The sequence below is a fragment of the Balaenoptera borealis genome (assembly GCF_965194805.1).
Source record: "Balaenoptera borealis genome assembly, chromosome: 15".
Taxonomy (NCBI): Eukaryota; Metazoa; Chordata; class Mammalia; order Artiodactyla; family Balaenopteridae; genus Balaenoptera; species Balaenoptera borealis.
The window spans coordinates 84,098,412-84,116,737 of record NC_138871.1 but is presented as its reverse complement, the minus strand read 5'-3'; the positions used below and the strand labels follow the sequence as shown (position 1 = coordinate 84,116,737).

The window sequence follows — 18,326 nt, the reverse complement described above, 5'->3', positions numbered from 1 at the left end:
TTCGTCCACAGGAGTTAGTTATAAATTAGTAGGGTACTGCAGACCATCCAGTCCAGTGCTTAACTCCCCGAGAGCCACGCTATGCGACATCAGACTGCATACACAGGACGGATCAAGGAGCGCTGCTCCCTCACAGTTCTGCCAAGCAGTCATCTAAATCAGGTGCACACCTGTGGCGACAGGGCACTCACTATTCTAGAGCAAGCCAATTCTTTCAATTTTGCAAATCTGACTGCTTGATAGTTCTTCCCAGCTGACTGAAAAATATGCCCCTCTGCTTGGTTCTTCCAAGGAAAAATCCTTTAACTCTTTATTGTTATTTATGATCTCCCATCCTTTCAAAACACTTCCTCAGAAGACTAAAATATCCTTAGTTCCTTCACTTGCTACATGTGTATGTAACACCTTCAAATGACCCACTACTCCCTCAGTAATTCTCTTCTGTATACCTTCCAATTTGTGTATGCTACTCATAAAATGTGACACCCAAAATGGAATGCAAAATGTAGGGTTATTCACCTAAGGATAGACACAGATACAATTTTATGAGTTAATGAAGCAATGGAGGCACAGATGTTAAAAGCAATGGAAATAATGTTGCAGAGGCATAATAAAATGCAAAACTGTATTTTAAATTTGCCCATCTTTACATTTAAAATTTTAAAGAGCGTATTAGATTTTAAAATTCCAAAAAAAAACCCTGTACATTTTACAGTCAGTTTTGGTATTAGTTTTATCTACATGCATAGTTGTGAGAGAAAGAAATCCCTATTACTTACTGTTGCTATGTAAAATGTATTAAAAAAAATCAGTGAAGAATGATTCGAAGGGCAGGGCCAGAACTAAAAAAAAAGTAACAAAAATCAAAAGTAAATGTGCTTTCAAATAAATCATAATGCTGAACTGGGGGGCAAGAAAATTATAAGTCAGCGAACATGAAAACTTACATAATTGAAAACATGCCTCACTTGGTCTGAAAACTGCTTCGTAAACTTATGTCTTAACACATGTAGTGAAATCATTAACTTGTCAAATAGCACAAAAGAATAAAATATACTAAAAAAACTATAGCTCTTATAGTCTTGAATCTAACAAATTATCTTCCTTTCTAGAGTCTCAAAAAGAAAAAGAGTAATACCTATTCTACTCCATGAGTATTTTAAAGATCAAATGAAAGAATATATAGAAAGTTAAGAGAATATATTGGGTTGGCCAAAAAGTTCGTTCGAGTTTTTCCATAACATCTTACGGAAAAACCCAAACGAACTTTTTGGCCAACCCAACATATGGAAGCACATTGAAAGCTATAAAGCACTATATATTGTCAGGTATTAAAATAGCTTGGCATTTATGCATTAATGGTTCTACAATATTAATAACAGAAATTTAATTTTTAGATGTTTTGCACAGGGTACATGGAATGACCTTCAGTGTCTCTGAATTCTTTGAGTTTCTTCAGGTCAATTACTATCATATAATCGCTAATTCTACAATATTTAGTTTTATCATATCTCACACAAAAATTCAACATCTTCACTGCTGAAACACCAATTCTACCTTTGCCATTCTAAATTATTTCCTTGAGATATTAGTTTCAAGAACAGTTTCATACATGATGCTGTGGCTAGAATGAAAATATTTCTGATAATACAGCCAATGCACATCATTATTCATATACTGAAGGTCCTGTGTTAGGGAACAAAAAGGACACTTGAAATCAGATACATGATCTAAGTATATACTTTATCCTTTAGCTAAACAAATCTTCATGTTCATTTCAATGAATAGCAGTATTTATTTATAAATACTGTATTAGCTAGTAAGTCAAGAAATGGTTATTCTGAATCAAAAATTACTATAATGCAGCTATATGAAAATGGCTCCATCAAAATGTTTTTGTGCAATAATAATCTCTATCATTACTCCATATTCCCAACTCCACTTCAATTATAAAAAATGCCCACTATATTCATTAGTTAATCTTTGCATTTTTAAAGCTGATCTGTATTACTCTTTAAATCTGAGACAAGTTATTATTTTAAACTTATAGATCTGAATTAAGATTTCAGTCCTGCCCCCACAAGTCTCTAACATAAAAGAGGTTTAAGAGGTTTGCAATAATAAAAACAATGTGTGTACCTGACACTTAAAGGTCTGTGTGTGCATCCTGTCTACTAAATCAATAAGTTAAGTCAATGTGCTTATAAAATACTAAAATATTATGATTATGTATTGGGTTAGCCAAAAAGTTCATTCTTATGGGAAAACCCGAATGAACTTTTTGGCCAACCCAATACATATACATGACAAAAATGAGCCCTTCATATATTTTTGGTTGAATTTAATATATGTGTGTGATTTAGTAAGTAAATTTATTACATCCAGCTGAATAAATGAATGAGACATGCACAATGAAATAGTTTCAAACATTTGGTATTCCATAGATCATGAAAATACCAAAGAAAAATTGCAATTAGGAAAGTCTGTAATTTGAGTATAAATAGCAAAATATTTTTTTAAACACTTTAAGTTTTACCACACTTTAATTTATTACCTTGGTTTGTTTGGGGCAAGCTGTCGACTTGGCCGCCTAATAGACTGGTTTTGTTGTATTTTCATTGAAGTTCTAGGAGATGACCGTGCAAAAGGGTCTGGAGCTGGAGGCTTTTTAGGTATCTTTTTCACTAACCGACTAACCCACTTCTGCTGCTCTTCTGTAGAATTTGCTAATAACAATAGATTCTTTGCCGATGAAATATCATAATACACTATAAAGAAATATTTGAAAAAGATTAATATGTTTAAAATGATCTGAACATAAATAATATTGATGGAGCAAATAATTTACTATTTACCTTTGCAAGGTGCTATAATTTCCTCCTTTTTATCCATGTGATCTTTATGACATTTAATGTGACAGCGACGGCACTCTAAAGCAGGAGGAGGTTTAAACATATGCCACAATGGCTTCATACATGCCTCACAATTGGTTGGGAAATGATACAGAGTAGGAATAAATTCATGTCCCTTGTGGCAAATATAATTTGATTTTTCTCCCACCGGCTCCACTGGAAATTCTTGTTCCTTCTTACTTTCCCCTTCATTGGCATACAGAATCTATAAACACCAAAAAGAACAATGAATGATCTTCAAACATAGGTTATTTTTTATGTAATAATGATTCTTATAGTGTAAATAAAATTAGCCTAAACTATTCAAGAAGAAAATGCATTTGATGTTCTAATGCTAGTAGGTTCAAATCAAGAGCTCAGATGAGAAAAGTCATTAGCCAGTCACTTTGGTTCACATTTCAAAAGAATCAATCCTGTTCAAATGATGCCTCCTTATTTTCTCCATGTTATCTTCCTATGTTTCAGCAATTTTATCAGAAGAGGCTAGCAAAAGGTAAATCTGCACTTGATTAGTGTTAGAAAGTTTTTCTGGGAGGGAATGTTCAAAACACCTGAAGAGATGTGGCAATTGTATGAATTGAGGCTCTGTGATTCTCAAAAATAGACAACTTGGTGATAACTGCAAATATAGCTTTAATTGAAAAGATTTGTATTTGGAGAGTTGAGGAAGAAAGGAAAAGAGGGAAGGATGTATAATATACTCCAAATAAACATTCTAAGCATTCAGAAAGTAAGCAGCCAACTTTCCCACAGTACACCAAGCACAATGGCTTTTACACAGAAGGAACTCAGTAATTGTTGGTTTGACTAATTTTAAAATGGAAGTAATAAAGGGGAGAATTTGTCTTCACCTTAAATTGGAAGTAAAAGGGCTCCTGGGGGCAAAATTTAACTTCACAAGCAATTTTTTTAACTTTCTAGAGAGCTGAGCATAAAACTAAAAACAGGAGAACATTCATGCTCAAAAAATATCATAACCAACCTTGAACAAAAGGATACACAGCAAAGGCTAGAAACATGATATAAACACACTACAGAGTTTAACAAGTAAAATGGAGAGAAGAATTAAGATGTATCTAAATAGCATAAGCATGAAAGTCACAAAGGAACAAACCACCTTTAAATGGGACTAAAATTGAAAGATAATCTGAAAAAGCCCCAAGAATAAAGAAATTTGTTATGTCATGTCATGCTGAGAATGTATAAAGGTGAAAAAACAAAACAAACAAACCACAAAATAAAACGGTTTACCTGGAATATCCTTGGAATTTCTTTAGCATCTGCTCTATATACATCTGTCTGTGTAACTGGTCGGACATGAAATAACTTGCTATAAAAGATTTTTAATAAAGGAGTAAAGTATTACCAACGGATCAAATTATATTAGTTATCCTATACTTATGTCAGAAATTACAACTGACTACTTCGACCCTTGTTAGAAGGTCAGAGAATATCCTGCTCTATAAATTCAATCACTCCTTGCTTTTTGAGAAATTTCCAGTAAGTCAGAAATTTTCTAATTAGTTTCAGAAAACAACATATTAAAGACCCATGAAATAAAGACGTTTTAGCCAACTCTATATCCCAGACTTTCATCTGTATGAAGCAAAATAAGAAAATGTAACAACAGTATGCTAGCAGCTATACTATAGGAGTATATACATTGTACTATATGACTAATAAATTACACTAACTTGATGAAAAGGTCACGTTACTCTTAAACTTTAAAAGATAAAGTTCCTAAATATTCTAATAAAAATACTTACTCTATATCTAAAACCATGTAAGGATTAGATTGTTCTTTATCCTGTTCACTGTCATAGAAAAGGATCTTCTTACTGCTTACAATCACATACTGTTAAAAAGAAAGAGGAAAGGAATTAATGATTGAAGTTAATATATATCTTATTCATTTTTCTTTGAAAATAAATTCTATATTAGCAATAAAAATCATAGAAAATATAAATTAAATACCTAAAAAGTTATCTTAATGTATCCTTAAAAAAGTCTTCCTCAAAATAACAATAAATGTACATACTTTAAACAAGCAAATTGGGGGGGGCGGGGGGGAATAAATTCAAATATTTTTTGGACTGATTTCACTTCAAGATCCAATAGCATAAGTAACCTTATTGCTATGGTTTGAATGTTTGTATTCCCCCAAATTCATATGTTAAATCCTAACACCTAATGGGATGGTATTAGGAAGAGGGGTCTTTGGAAGTTGATTAGGTCCATGACACCAGAGCCCTCATGAATGGGATTAGTGCCGTTATAAAAGGGGTTCCAGAGAAATTCCTACACCTTCCACCATGAGGACAGAGCAAGAAGTCTGCAGCCTGGAAGAGGACCTTCACCAGAACCCAGCCATGCTGGCTGGCACCTTGATCTTGAACTTCCAGCCTTCAGAACCATGAGAAATTAATTTCTGTTGTTGACAAGCTACTCAGTCTGTGGCATTTTGTTATAACAGCCTAAGGCTAATAAGACACTTATCAAAAATGAACATAATATCGATAATCATAGTACCAGAGGAAAAGAAACAAATGGGACTTTCTGTCATATCCAGAGTTGTTTTCCCACTGAAACAACAAAAGCACCAAGGTCAACAGGCTTCTATTTTCCTAACACCAAAAACTATTTTATTATTAACAACACGGTAGTGATGAAAATGTTTTTTTTTTCCACAAAGATACATAAAGTTAAAAAAAAAGATACATAAAGTTATATTATTCCAAATCAGAAAGTGCAAACAAGTTTTATGTGTCTAAAAGTTCTAGTTATATATATCTTACAACCACAAAAGTGAAATGGCTGTAGCTAAACCAAAAGCAAAACAAAAGAACCATTTTCAAATACCTTTTTAACCCATCCAAATTTCTTAGTGTTGTTTCGCACAGGCAATGAAAGCCATCCTTCTAGTCTTGATTCTATAAATAAGCACAAGATATGAGAATAAATATAACAAGTCTCTTAAGAAAATGAGGAATTTAATAAACTTTTAATATGAAAGTCACAAATCAAATATGCCGTTCAGAATTTACCATTATACATCATCTAAAATATAATAATAATGCAGGATCAGTATAAGCAAGTTATACAATGCAAAACAAAATCCAGGTTATATCACACTGGAAATACATATCCTGTAGTTTATAACGTCAAATGCCCTGTTAATTAAATTCATGCATTTGCAAAGTTCCACAGAAAAGTTGCAAAAAAGAAAAGCAGCTCTCTATTCTCACCAGTACACCTGAATTAGAATCCTCTATTTTTCCTTTGGAAGAAGGCCTAATTACAGGTATAGTGCACATCTTCTTTGAAGAGAAAACATTTTAAGTGAGTAATTACGTGTTCAGAGAAAATGGACTTTTAGAATGGCTATAATATAATGAAATAAAACTGTGTAAATTACAGATCAAATATGGCTAATAAGCAGCAATAAACCAAAAGATTCCTAAATTCCAAAATATTAAAATCAATAAAGTTCTAGTTCAACCAAGGAAACTCTCTGAACCCTTAGAATTTGTTCTAATGGTATTTGATCAGTTTATTTTAGTGAAATAATTAAGTGAAATAAGCATTTTTGGAGGTTATGCTAATAATAAAAGTGCCTATCACTTAACATCGACTATGTGTCTGAACTGTGCTAGACACTTTACATAAATCTTTGTTAACCCTCACAACAACCCCACAGAAGGTCACATGGGGACACGTCTCTGACTCCAAGGCTTATACTCTCTCTCTCACATCAATAACCTTCCAGACTCCATGAACAGAAATGCTGTCATTAAAAACAGCCATATTCTCAACTGTCTGGACATGGTCCTATGCCAATTCAAGGGACTAATCAGATGACCTCTAACAATATGGGTAAGACTGAAATAATTTTATTGCTAAGATCTGAAACAACTTCAGTATAATCACCTATGATTTATACTGATATATACCTGGGAAATGTGACAACAATGTAAATAAATATAGCTAGTTTACTTTGAATTCAACTAATAGATTAAATTTTACTTTACGTTCAACTGCTTATACACTACTTTCCTGTGGCATTTACTTTAAACGTTTTTTGTACTCACACTAACTTTGTGTTAAACATAACAGTTTAAGGGTTTTCCATCTGGTTTCTTCACTTAAACTATAAATCTTTTCAGCACAAGGATCAGGTCAAATTGTCTTATGCTTTTCTTAAGGCCTAGCACAATGTTGACGCAAGGAAAACCTAAACACATCCTCTAAAACAGTCTACACGTGCTTTTTCTGTACTGTCATTCTTGATATGAAACTTCAGAAAGAATTTCTTCTTGGTTAAAAATGGAAGAAACAGACAGTGAAACCGTATGTTCTTAAATGATATAAAGTACCGCTCTATTTCTTGTAAGCTGAAAAAATAAATCTATCAATTGTAATAGCAATGCCATGTGAAAATACTTTAAAAAACAAATTCTTTGTTCATGCAGCAGTTTCTTTTTAACTGAGACTTGTTAACTGAGCAACTTGTTAGAGTTAGTGAATATTAGTTAATGTTACAACAATTTTTCAAAAGGACTAAAATTATGGGTAGTGGAAAAAAAACCCAGAGGCGAAAGACTTTCAGGATATCACCTGTACCATTAGGTTCCGATGAAATAGGTAAGTAAGGCACAGATTCTTCTTCTGAGTCAGAATCAGAGTCAAGAAGCATATGAGAACTGGAAGGCTTAGTGGCAATATTGAGAGAAGTAGAGGAACGTTGGTAGGTGAATGACATGGATTCCATAGTGTGTGACTGAGTGATATGAACTGAACACCCAACATAAAAGGAAGTAAGAATGCAGAAAGAAGTTAAGAAAAAATAAAATGAAAGCCTTAAAAGAGAGCTATGTACAATATATAAAGAGTTAATTTAAATAACTAAATATGTGAAATTTACATTTGTATTTTTAAATAAAAAATTTTGTGAAAAATAAATAAATAAAATAGTTTAAATTGTCATTGGAACCTCCAATCTAAGGAGTAGGTTTTCCCTTAAAGAAATGACAAATATTTTTCCTCAAGAGCAGTCAGTCAATGTCTTAAAACAATCAATTGATTTAACTTAAGACAAAAGTAAACATAAGGGCTGGAAACAAATCTGTACCTGGAAACCCATCATCTGCTTCAGCATCCCCCGGTCCGCTGCCTATACTGGAACTATCCAGACCAATATGCAAGGCCTGGAGCTGGGACCGCAACTGCTCAATGTCACTGTCTTTACTGTCCAGTGTCATCTGTAGTTCAATTCGAATCTGACTCTCTTCAGCTATTTGCTACAAGAAATCAAATTACGTTAAATTAACTGGATGTTATACATCTTATAATTTTGCTTCCTAGTTCAATAATACAGTAGTCTCTCCTAATCCAAGGTTTCACTTTCTGTGGTTTCAGTTATCCAAGGTCAAATGCAGTCTGAAAATATTAAATGGAAAATTCCGGAAATAAACAATTCATAAATTTTAAATTACATGCCATTTCTGAGTAGTGTGATGAAATCTCACATTGCTTGGCTCTGCTTGCCTGGGATGTTAATCATCCCTTTGTCCAGCTTATTCACACTGTATATGCTACCCACCCCCTTATAGTATAGGAAAAAATATAGTACGTATAGAGTTCAGTACTATCTGTGGTTTCAGGTACCCACTGGGGGTCCTGGAACATATCTCCCTTGCATAAGGGGTGACCACTGTAATTATTAATAGAAATGCTCCATAAGCTATAAAATATATACAGACATGAAAATAATTCTACTTCTTAAAAAGAAGTCTTCAAAAAGTATTCTTACAGCCTGCATTTCATTCAGTTCTTTCTGATACTTGATCATCTGCTGGGTCAGTTTTTCACGTTCAGATTTAAGCTCCATATGTAGCTTTCTATTCTCCTTTTCTTTTCTCCGCACATCTGTGTCACTACCACGCTTGACAGGTTCTTTCCGATTCATGATCTCGGCCAACTTATTCACAGCCTTAAAAACATAAAGATAAGTATGTAAATAAATAAAATAAATTATGTTGATGATTTCTTGGTCATTCACCAATAGCAAGTTACAAAACCTTCCCTACACACAGGGCCACAAAGAAACACTTTCTATATTAAAAAATACACCCTCTTCATTACTCATCATCCTTTTCCAACCAATACTCTATTACTTTTTCACTCTCATATTTTCTGAGAACCGTAATTTTAAATGTGTATAGGTTCACTCTAATGTCACCTTCTACCACTTTGGGTTTTTAGTTCCAAGAGAGACTTCTACAAGGCAGATCTTCTTTTACCCTAGAAGAGAGTTGTGCATTGGCATCACACTAATAAAATACAACATGTGTCCAACCACAGAGCAGAGCATCTCGGACCCCACAAGTATTCATGCTGTATATACAATCATGAGAGCTGAGAAAAAGAAGAGTTAATAATCATGGTGCCTTTTCAGAGTGACCCTTTTTCAGGCTGTCAGCAAATGGTCATTCTCTACCGTTTCTTAAAAGCAGAAAAATTTATCAGATTACAATAAAAAATTAGGATGGACTGTGATTCCATATGGAAAAATTAAGAAAAACTTTAATAAACACTGAACTCAACAATGTTAATCAAATCTAGCTTCTCCCAACCTGGTAAAAATCACATAATCCTGACAGTTCACAAGTACTGATACCAACAATGACTGCTACAGCCAATCTGTAATGTTAGAAGTAAAATGTAAAAAAGGTAAACTAAGAAAAATTTCAAAATCATATTTAGAGCATATTATACACACCTGAGTTTTGAGTGTTCTCTCTGTTAACAGCTGCTTCTCAAACTGTGCTTTAATAGCTGCGGCACTTATCTCTTCATCCTTCAACCTTGATAGTTCTGAAACAGAAAAATGTAAAAATTATACTGATAATTCAGCAACTGACAAGCATTAAGCATACTGAAACTAAATGTTATTCTTATTAGTACATACGCTCTTGGGCATCTTTCCATTTGTTATTTAATTCTTCTTTCTCATTTGCAAGATTGGCAACATCACTAGTCAGTGTCCTATTAGTTTCTTCGAGCTAAGAAATGAAAGTAGAACAAAAATCATATCCTAATTTATAAAATGTTAAGTTTTAAAGCAGTACTTCAAAATGAAAATATCCTAGAATGTTGCTAAAACTCTTGTTTTTCTAAGTACATCTATCTCTACACTTCCTGCCTTTGTCCTACCTTACCAAACTTCGCCCTTGATGAAAATTTTGCTAACCATACCGACCTTCATATGCACCCAAGGAAGCCAAAAAATTGCCCTCTTTCAAAAATCCTTAGCAGTATGTTAAATGAAAAACAATTTAGTAAACTAAAAAAAGCAAATACTATAACAAAGCTCTGCATTCCATCATGCAGAATAAATTTTAAAATCATAATTTAATTTCTTACCGAACATTGCTTTAAAACAAAATAAAATTTTACTAAAGAAGTTGACATTCTTTGGTATTCACTTCAAATCCTATTCCTCTTCTTCCTTCCTGAAGGACATTTTATTGTGAATTATGTGTTCATCCTTCCCATCCATGATTGTATACTTTTATTACATATATGTGAAATAATATAATGAGGTCTTATGTGATTTTAAACTGTCCATAAATAGCATCATACTGCATTTATCTTTCTGTAATTGCTTTCACTCAACATTATATTAAGAATTAAATTGTTGATATACATAAAGACCTAATTAATTCATTTTAACTGATATAGTAGTTCTATCTTCTACCACATTTCATTTATCCATTCATTCATCTATTAATATAACATTTGATTTTTTTGCTATTACAAACATTTATGCTGCTAGTAGTATTGTGTCTGAATTCCTCTAGCACATTTATCTTATTATGGACTTTCTTTGGATTATATGAATATTTAAAATTTACTGGAAATTGCCATACAATTTACTATACTATAGTGTGCCATATTAAATTTACACTCTGGATAGCAGTAAATAAGAATGCCATTTTCCAGACATCCTTCAAACATTTGAAAGTAGTCAGATACTGAATTTTTGCCAAAATGATGGGTATGGAATGGTATTTCAAAGTTATTTTATCCAGTCTTTACCTAAAAATTAGTGAGGTTAAACATCTGCTCATATTTTTAGGTTTTCTTTTTTGGCCAATTTTTCCTTTGGATTATTTAACTTTTTCGTATTGAATTGTAGGAGTTCCACTTATATTCTAGATACTAATCCCTTGTTCAATAAATACATTACAAATATCTTTTCCCTGTCATTTATTTGTTATCTTCTGTTATAAGTAAATTTTGGATTACATTTTAATATTTAAAAAATTTTATTTTTCATATTTAAAGTTCTTAAGATAGCTAGAATTTACCACTGTATATGGTAAATGATAACAAGAAACTAATTTTATTCCTTTCCACATAAAAATGTAGTTATTCCAAAACCATTTATTAAATCTGTATCCTTTCCCATTGATTTGTATACTGCCACTGACACCGTATGCCAAGTTCCTGTATGTGCATGATGAATCTATTTCTGGCCCCCCTACTCATTTCCACTGAACAGGATTAAATATCCCTGTTCTAGTGCCAAACTTTTAAATTACTGTAGCATTTTAATAGGTCTGGATAATTGATAAGGCAAACTCAACTACTTGATATTTTACTTCCATTTGAAATTTTTCTTGCAATTTTTTCAACCTACATATGACTATCCTTCATGATTAAACTAATCTTCATGATCAGTTTTAAGGTTCTTTTAAACTAAGACTGGTTTAACAAGGAAAAAAAGACAAACTGTTTTCTTTTTGGTATTTCCCTTTCACTTTAGTCCTTTAACTCTGAATTTACCAACAGGTGAAGCCATTGGAAGTAGTTTTTTTTTGAGCCTCTCTCTGCCAAACACTGAGAAGCTGATGGTTCACTAGGTCAAATATCTTGTAGCCAGCATATACACTTTTTCATTTAGATCTATGTTACTTTCTTAGTATTTCTAAGGAAGATTTATGATACAGTAATTTAATTAGAACCAAAAAAGAACCAAGCATTTTACTTACAGACGCAATTGTAGCATCTTTTTCAGTGAGTTCCTGTTTGTGTCTAGCCATCATCTCTTTGATCTCCAGCTCTTTCATGATTTTCTCTTTTTCCAAATCAGAATATTGTTCTTCAGCAATTGAGCGAGCCAGTTGCTCAGAATCTGCTTTGGTTAAGGTAATCTCCAGTTGAGCAGCCAAGGAGTCCCTACATTTTAGAGGGATAAAATTTTAATGTTCAATTTTTTACTACAAAGTCAAATTTTTGTCTAATTCACTTCATCAACAAATTTTTATTTGGAGTATAGAGCAGGTACTGTTCTAGGAGTAGGGTTCATGGCTATGAACAAAAGGGACAAGGATCTTATCCTTACCTTTCATCCTGTAATTCCTGTTTCTTCTGCTGTAATTCTTTACAAAGTTTGGTCTTTTCTTCACATTCTTCTTTAAGTTCCCTAACCTGTGTTTTATAGAGGGTCTAAATAGCAAAATATAATAGAAATATGTATCATCATCATCATCATCATCAGGAATATTATTTCTACATTCAAAAGCTATCCAGACAAAAAGTCCAGTTGAGCACATACAAATATGCTCACAAAACAGTAATGTTGAGCCCATGAGCAAATTAATAGTTTAATGAGCTTTTCTATTTTCTGGTAATCAACCAATTAACTAATAAAAATTCAGCTAATAATTTAGAAGCATGATTTTCAACTGGATATCACAGTGAGATTTCTCATTAAATGACACAGATTGATAGGATGAAGAGGCAAAAAAAAATATTACTAATTTAGACAAGAAAATTTTATTGGCTTAAAATCAGTGAAACAGAGGTGACAGTTACTACTTCATATTTTAAAACTGATCTCAAAAAGTACAAAGGTTAAAATGACAATTTTCTTTCTTTCATTATGAAAATATATTCTTCCTCAAAAATCAATGCTTTTAATCAACTTCATAGGGTATGAGTATGTGCCTAGAACCATTTTTTTAGCAATGACAATGGATTTCTGTTAAACTATCTACAGTCTCTTGCCCAGGTGTTCCTTTTGTATGTGTGTGGTACAAAACATTCATCCAAAATTCTGTCTGGAGTTGCTATAAGAATCTATTCTAAAGACAAGATCAGTCTCCTGGTTTTGCAGCAAAAATTTTTTAAAAATTCTACAAATACAACAATTTTCAAAGTAACACGTCTGGAACTTACTGAGAAATACTGCTCTGCTTCAAGCTGATCTTGGAGCTCTTTCATTTGCCCATCTGCATCTTGACGTTCTCTGTGGGGACGTTGAATCAAAGGTTTAAATAAGTTAGACACATATTAAGCCAGCAACTCTTAAAATGTGGCCTAGGAAACCCGTGGGAGTACTGAGACCCTTTCAGAGAATTCATGAGGTAAAATTATTTTCATAATACTAAGAATCATTGCTATTTTTAAAGCTTTAATTATCTCAGTGTATATGGGCTTTTCTTGAGGCTGTATGACATATGATGATTTCATCACTCCAACAGCTAATGGAATGTGTGCTTGTATGCTCTTGTGTTTTAAAATTTTCTCAGTTTCAATTTCTAACACAAAAAATAACATTAGATATAACTCACAGGAACAAAAACTCTTTGGGGTCCTCAATAATTTTTAAGAGTATAAAGGGATTCTGAGACCAAATAGTGCTATATTAAACCAATAACACTAAATCACATATTCTCAGGCATGCATTTGTGATCAGCCATTTATGCCAACCAAGTAGCAGAATTAAAAGAGCACCTGAAAATTGATTATCTTAGAATGAGTGAAGAAATGACTGGGAGGGGGCCTGCAAGGAGGTAAAGAGTATAGGTTTTTATATCTAAATGTAAATGGTTAACTGCACAGATTTGAACACTTTGTAAAAATTACTGAGTTCTACACTTACCATTTGTTTACTTTTTCTGTACATATTTTAATCTTCAATAAAGAAAAAAATTAAATAAAAAAATAAATAAAATAAAAAATGAGCCTAACAATGCATTTAAGAGGTTGGGTTGAAATAAGTTAAAGTCTAGGCTTATTAACAATATATATGTATTACAGTTATTCCAAGTCAAAGCTAAGGGGGAAAAAAAAAAGTTGGAGAACAACACAACATACGATACAATTAAAAAACAAAAAACACAAAATAAAATCTACAAAAAACTCAACCCTATAAATATGGTATACATGTACAGGTACAAGCACAGAAAAGGGTGTGGAAGGATTTTTCAAGTAACAGACTGTTAAGATATATTACCTCTGTAGAGATTAACTATGTCTGCATTCATAAAGGAGACCTTATATTGTTTTCTCTTTATCTTTTAATATAGTTCTGAATATTTTATAGTGAGAAAATATTTTACTACCTATTAGATATTTAAAAAATGTATACAGCTGGACTTCCCCGGCAGTCCAGTGGTTAAGACTCCACGCTCCCACTGCAGGAGACATGGGTTTGATCCCTGGTTGGGGAACTAAGATCCCACATGCTGCAGGGCCAAAAAAATAAAATAAAATAAAATAAAAATGTAGATAGCAAGAAAAAACTCAGAAAGATTAAATGATTTAATCACACCATCTTCAATTTAATATTACTTAGGACTTTCATCCTTATTTGCATTTAATATAATTTGGTCACTTTGTTTACTTACTTGGCCCTTCAACTTCTGGATAAAAGGGAAATTATCACTCAATGTCACTTAATTGTGTAAATTCTCTATTTTATTATTGATGAGTGTATTATTAAAGAATCATGATTTTTATTTCTCTGAGCGGAAAATGTGAAAGATACTAATTAATAACATATGAAAGAACAAGTTTTAAAAATTTAAAATCATCATCACCAGCTAAGCCCGCTTGCAGCAAACCCCAGTGTAATTTTAATATCATGATCTTCTTGAAGAGCTACCATTCATTATATGTAACTTTTAAAGCTCAACATTCATTAGGTATTTAAGAAAAAATATTTTTCAGAAAGTAACCACATAATATGCACATGGTTACAATTAGATAGTACAGACTAGCACAGAAAAAATTCTAAGTCTCCTATCCATATCCATCCATGGGCTAACCCTATTCCCCTAGAGAAAATCACTTTGTTTCATTTCTGTGTATTGTTCTTTTTGGTGGTTACCGCCACATCTCAGCTTATTTCTTGACATACATTTTAATTATTTACCAATTCCCTGCTGCCAGATGTGAGAATTTAGCTCTTACCATCCCTAATGTAGTTGTATCACTGGTCTAAGTGACATAATCAAACCTCCATTTCCTATTGCCATAAGAACATGTCTAAATGTGAGTCTTTTTTCATGTATCTTTGCTGGGTCCTTTCAATTTAAAGACTTCTTTTCCAGCTATAGGAAATTCTTTTCTATTATTTCTTTAATAATTTCTTCCCCTGGGTTTTTCTCTGGAATTCTTTGGTGCTAGAACTCCTGGAACAGTCTGTCTGTGTCTTAGCTTTTCTCTCATATCTTCTAGTTATTCCTTCTTGTTCTATGTTTTGTGAAATTTCTTTGATTTTTTTCTTCGAACCCTTCTAATAAGTTTACATTGGCAATAATTTTTCATCTTCAAGAGCTCCTTCCTATTCTGGCTGTCCTTTATTATGTCAGGTTCTTGTTTAATGGAAGTAGTATCTCCTAGAATCTTTGATCAGTACTAATTATTACCAGCAGGTTTTTAAAATTTGTGCTTTCTTTTTGTTAAGTTCTCTTCTATTCTTTGATATATGTTTCATCTGGTGGCACTTTTTCTTCTTCTTTATCATAGTCTTTCTCTTTCATACTGCAGGCTTTCCTCAAATGCCTAGTGATGAGTAACCAGGAGGCATCAGAAATTTTAATCTCTGGGTACAGGGGAGGGGTTTTCTAAATAGCAAACTTCAGTTTAAAATGAGAGGCTTAGGAAGTCAGTCATAAACAGGAAGACCACTAAATGCCAGAATGAGAAAGGCTTTTCTCTGAGCTGCTGACCCCATACTAGCTGTTCTAATTATCCACAGAGGGTATGCCCCATTTCTTCAGAGGGAATGCTCTGTAGGAACCCTAGTGGTGGCAATGCCTGAATACAGACATTTCTGCAAGGGGTAGTGGCAGAGTATGAACAGCAGATTGCTCCATTTATAACATCACATCTTACTCCAGCCCTCCAAGGTATTTGCTTTGAATAATGAAACATTTTTCTTCTTCACCTATATCCCACTTCATATATACTCCTGGCTCTTGCTTCCGCTGCTCTACTTCATTAGGCAGAAGGTTTCCACCCACCTGCCACTATCTCATTAACTAATTTCCTGTCCTCCAATCCACTGGAATGACATGATGTGGGTTTACACATTTAAAAAATTCCTCTACTAGAGTTTTACTGGAATCTTGGAAGGAAGAAAAGAAGTCTACGTTGGCCATTTTCAAGTGCAAGCCTACAAAGCACTTCATATGTAAATTCTCATTGCATATATATATATATTTAACTTTGTATTCCAATTATTTATGTACTTGCCTTACCTCTTCCTAAGGAATAATTTCTGATAAAATGTTAGTAAGCTTAAGGGTAGGAAATACATCTGACTCATCTTTGAATCTCCCATAGTGGTTATCAGTGCCTTACACATGATAGATATGCATTCATTCATGCAACACTTATTGAGGATGTCTTATGTGCAAGAAATTAATCAAGGGTTGGAGATAGCAAAATATAAGTGTGGTTTTTCTTTTTTTTTTTTGCCATTCAATGAATTTATACTCTGTTAGGTGATTAAGACAGCAGATGTGGGTATCTTTGGCGAGGAGGGGTTAGGAACTGAGGGATTAAGAAACAATAGATCCAAGTGCACTTATGAAGAAAATAATAGGCATATATACTAAGTAGCATAAATTAGGTATAAACAAAGAGTAATTAGAACAGGAGAAGAAACACAGTCTAGATATTTAACTAGCTCTTGTATTCATACAAACATTGCTGTTAGAATAAATACTATGGAGAATAGCTGTGCAGTCAAATAGTTTTAAAGACTGTGTTCCCTAAAACTGAGGATCCACAGTTTAGGCTCCTGACCAAAGCCAGGCAAATGAGTTCCATCTCAGGACTTAGAGATCCAGAAAAGCCAAATCAGGGTCGCTCCACATAAATGAAGCTATAAGACATATCTCTAGAGTTTGTCCTTCTTGAAGGACCAAGTTTTCTGTTAAATAAAAAAATGAGAGAGAAGAATAAAGCTAACACACAGGGGAAAAAACAAAGAACAAAAAAATACTGGACAAAGATGCCTGAATACTGTTCAAGTTTCTAGTTCCAATTTTTAAAAGTTAAAATCTCATGAAGTTTAAGAGTCTAGGTTTACCCAGGCAATAGATCAGCAAAAAGAACAAACTCTTTTTGACCATCCTTTCCTAGGAAGTGTCAATATTTGAATATTTGACCATCCTTTCCTAAGCAGTGTCAATCTTACTGACCTGTCACAGGTATATACAAAGCAGGCAATTAGCAAAAGTGATAGGAACAAAGTAATAGTCCTATAGTAGACATACTAGTAATAGTAACAGTAACAGTTGTAGTAATAATGGTCCCTACCATTTACTATGTGCTAGATGCTGTAAATAAGTCATTGTTATCCTTTACAACAGTGGCCCCAACCTTTTTGCCACCAGGAACTGGTTTCATGGAAGACAATTTTTCCACGGACCAGGGCGGGGTGGGGGGATGGTTCAGGTGGTAACGCCAGCGACGGGGGGCGATGGGGAGCAGCAGACGAAGCTTCTTCGCTCACTCACTCCTGCCGCTCCCCTCCTGCTGTGCGGCCCGGTTCCTAACAGGCTGCGGACCGGTACTAGTCCGTGGCCTGGGGGTTGGGGACCCCTGCTTTACAAGATCCCTAACAAGGAAGCTATTACTGCCCCCCTTCTGTAGGTGTGACAAAAGGTTCGGAGAGGTTAAAATATTTTGCCCAAAGGTGATCAGCTAGTAAGTAGTGGAAATGGGATTCACACCTTGATCTGTCTGGCCCCGAAGCTTATTTTCTTTTCACTCTGCCTCCTATCAAATAACTGGAATCCAATATGACCTTTGGTCATGATTGGGAAGAACTAATTATACTACTAATGACTGATGGGGTAAATTTTAACAGTATATTACTGTATACTTTAAAAGTATTTTACCAATGTTTTCTATTTTCTAAGTAAATTAAATATAGCACTAGAGTGTATCCTAAAAAATTATTAAAAATTTTATATGGTGTTTGTTTAACAGTCAAACATTTCCAAGTCCCAGAAACTAAAGAAACAAACAAAAAGCACTTATGCTTGAGGGATAGTCCTGAGGAAAAATCCTAAGAGCACGGAGTACAAATCCCAGACATTTTCTTCTTCT

General features: G+C 33.4%; 1 protein-coding gene across 2 annotated transcripts in view; it reads right to left on the bottom strand.

The window, feature by feature from the left end:
- Positions 1-18,326, bottom strand: part of ROCK2 (Rho associated coiled-coil containing protein kinase 2) — a 140,552-nt gene that overhangs the window by 9,713 nt on the left and 112,513 nt on the right. For both annotated transcript variants that reach the window (XM_082357501.1, XM_082357502.1), the window contains 13 exons: positions 13,155-13,224; positions 12,319-12,422; positions 11,966-12,152; positions 9,880-9,973; positions 9,691-9,785; positions 8,722-8,901; positions 8,041-8,209; positions 7,527-7,703; positions 5,772-5,842; positions 4,679-4,767; positions 4,164-4,242; positions 2,856-3,117; positions 2,555-2,768 (listed from right to left, as the gene is read on the bottom strand). In XM_082357501.1, the coding sequence (XP_082213627.1) occupies positions 2,555-2,768; positions 2,856-3,117; positions 4,164-4,242; positions 4,679-4,767; positions 5,772-5,842; positions 7,527-7,703; positions 8,041-8,209; positions 8,722-8,901; positions 9,691-9,785; positions 9,880-9,973; positions 11,966-12,152; positions 12,319-12,422; positions 13,155-13,224 (1,791 nt within the window). The remainder of the gene's footprint in view (positions 1-2,554; positions 2,769-2,855; positions 3,118-4,163; positions 4,243-4,678; positions 4,768-5,771; positions 5,843-7,526; positions 7,704-8,040; positions 8,210-8,721; positions 8,902-9,690; positions 9,786-9,879; positions 9,974-11,965; positions 12,153-12,318; positions 12,423-13,154; positions 13,225-18,326) is intronic.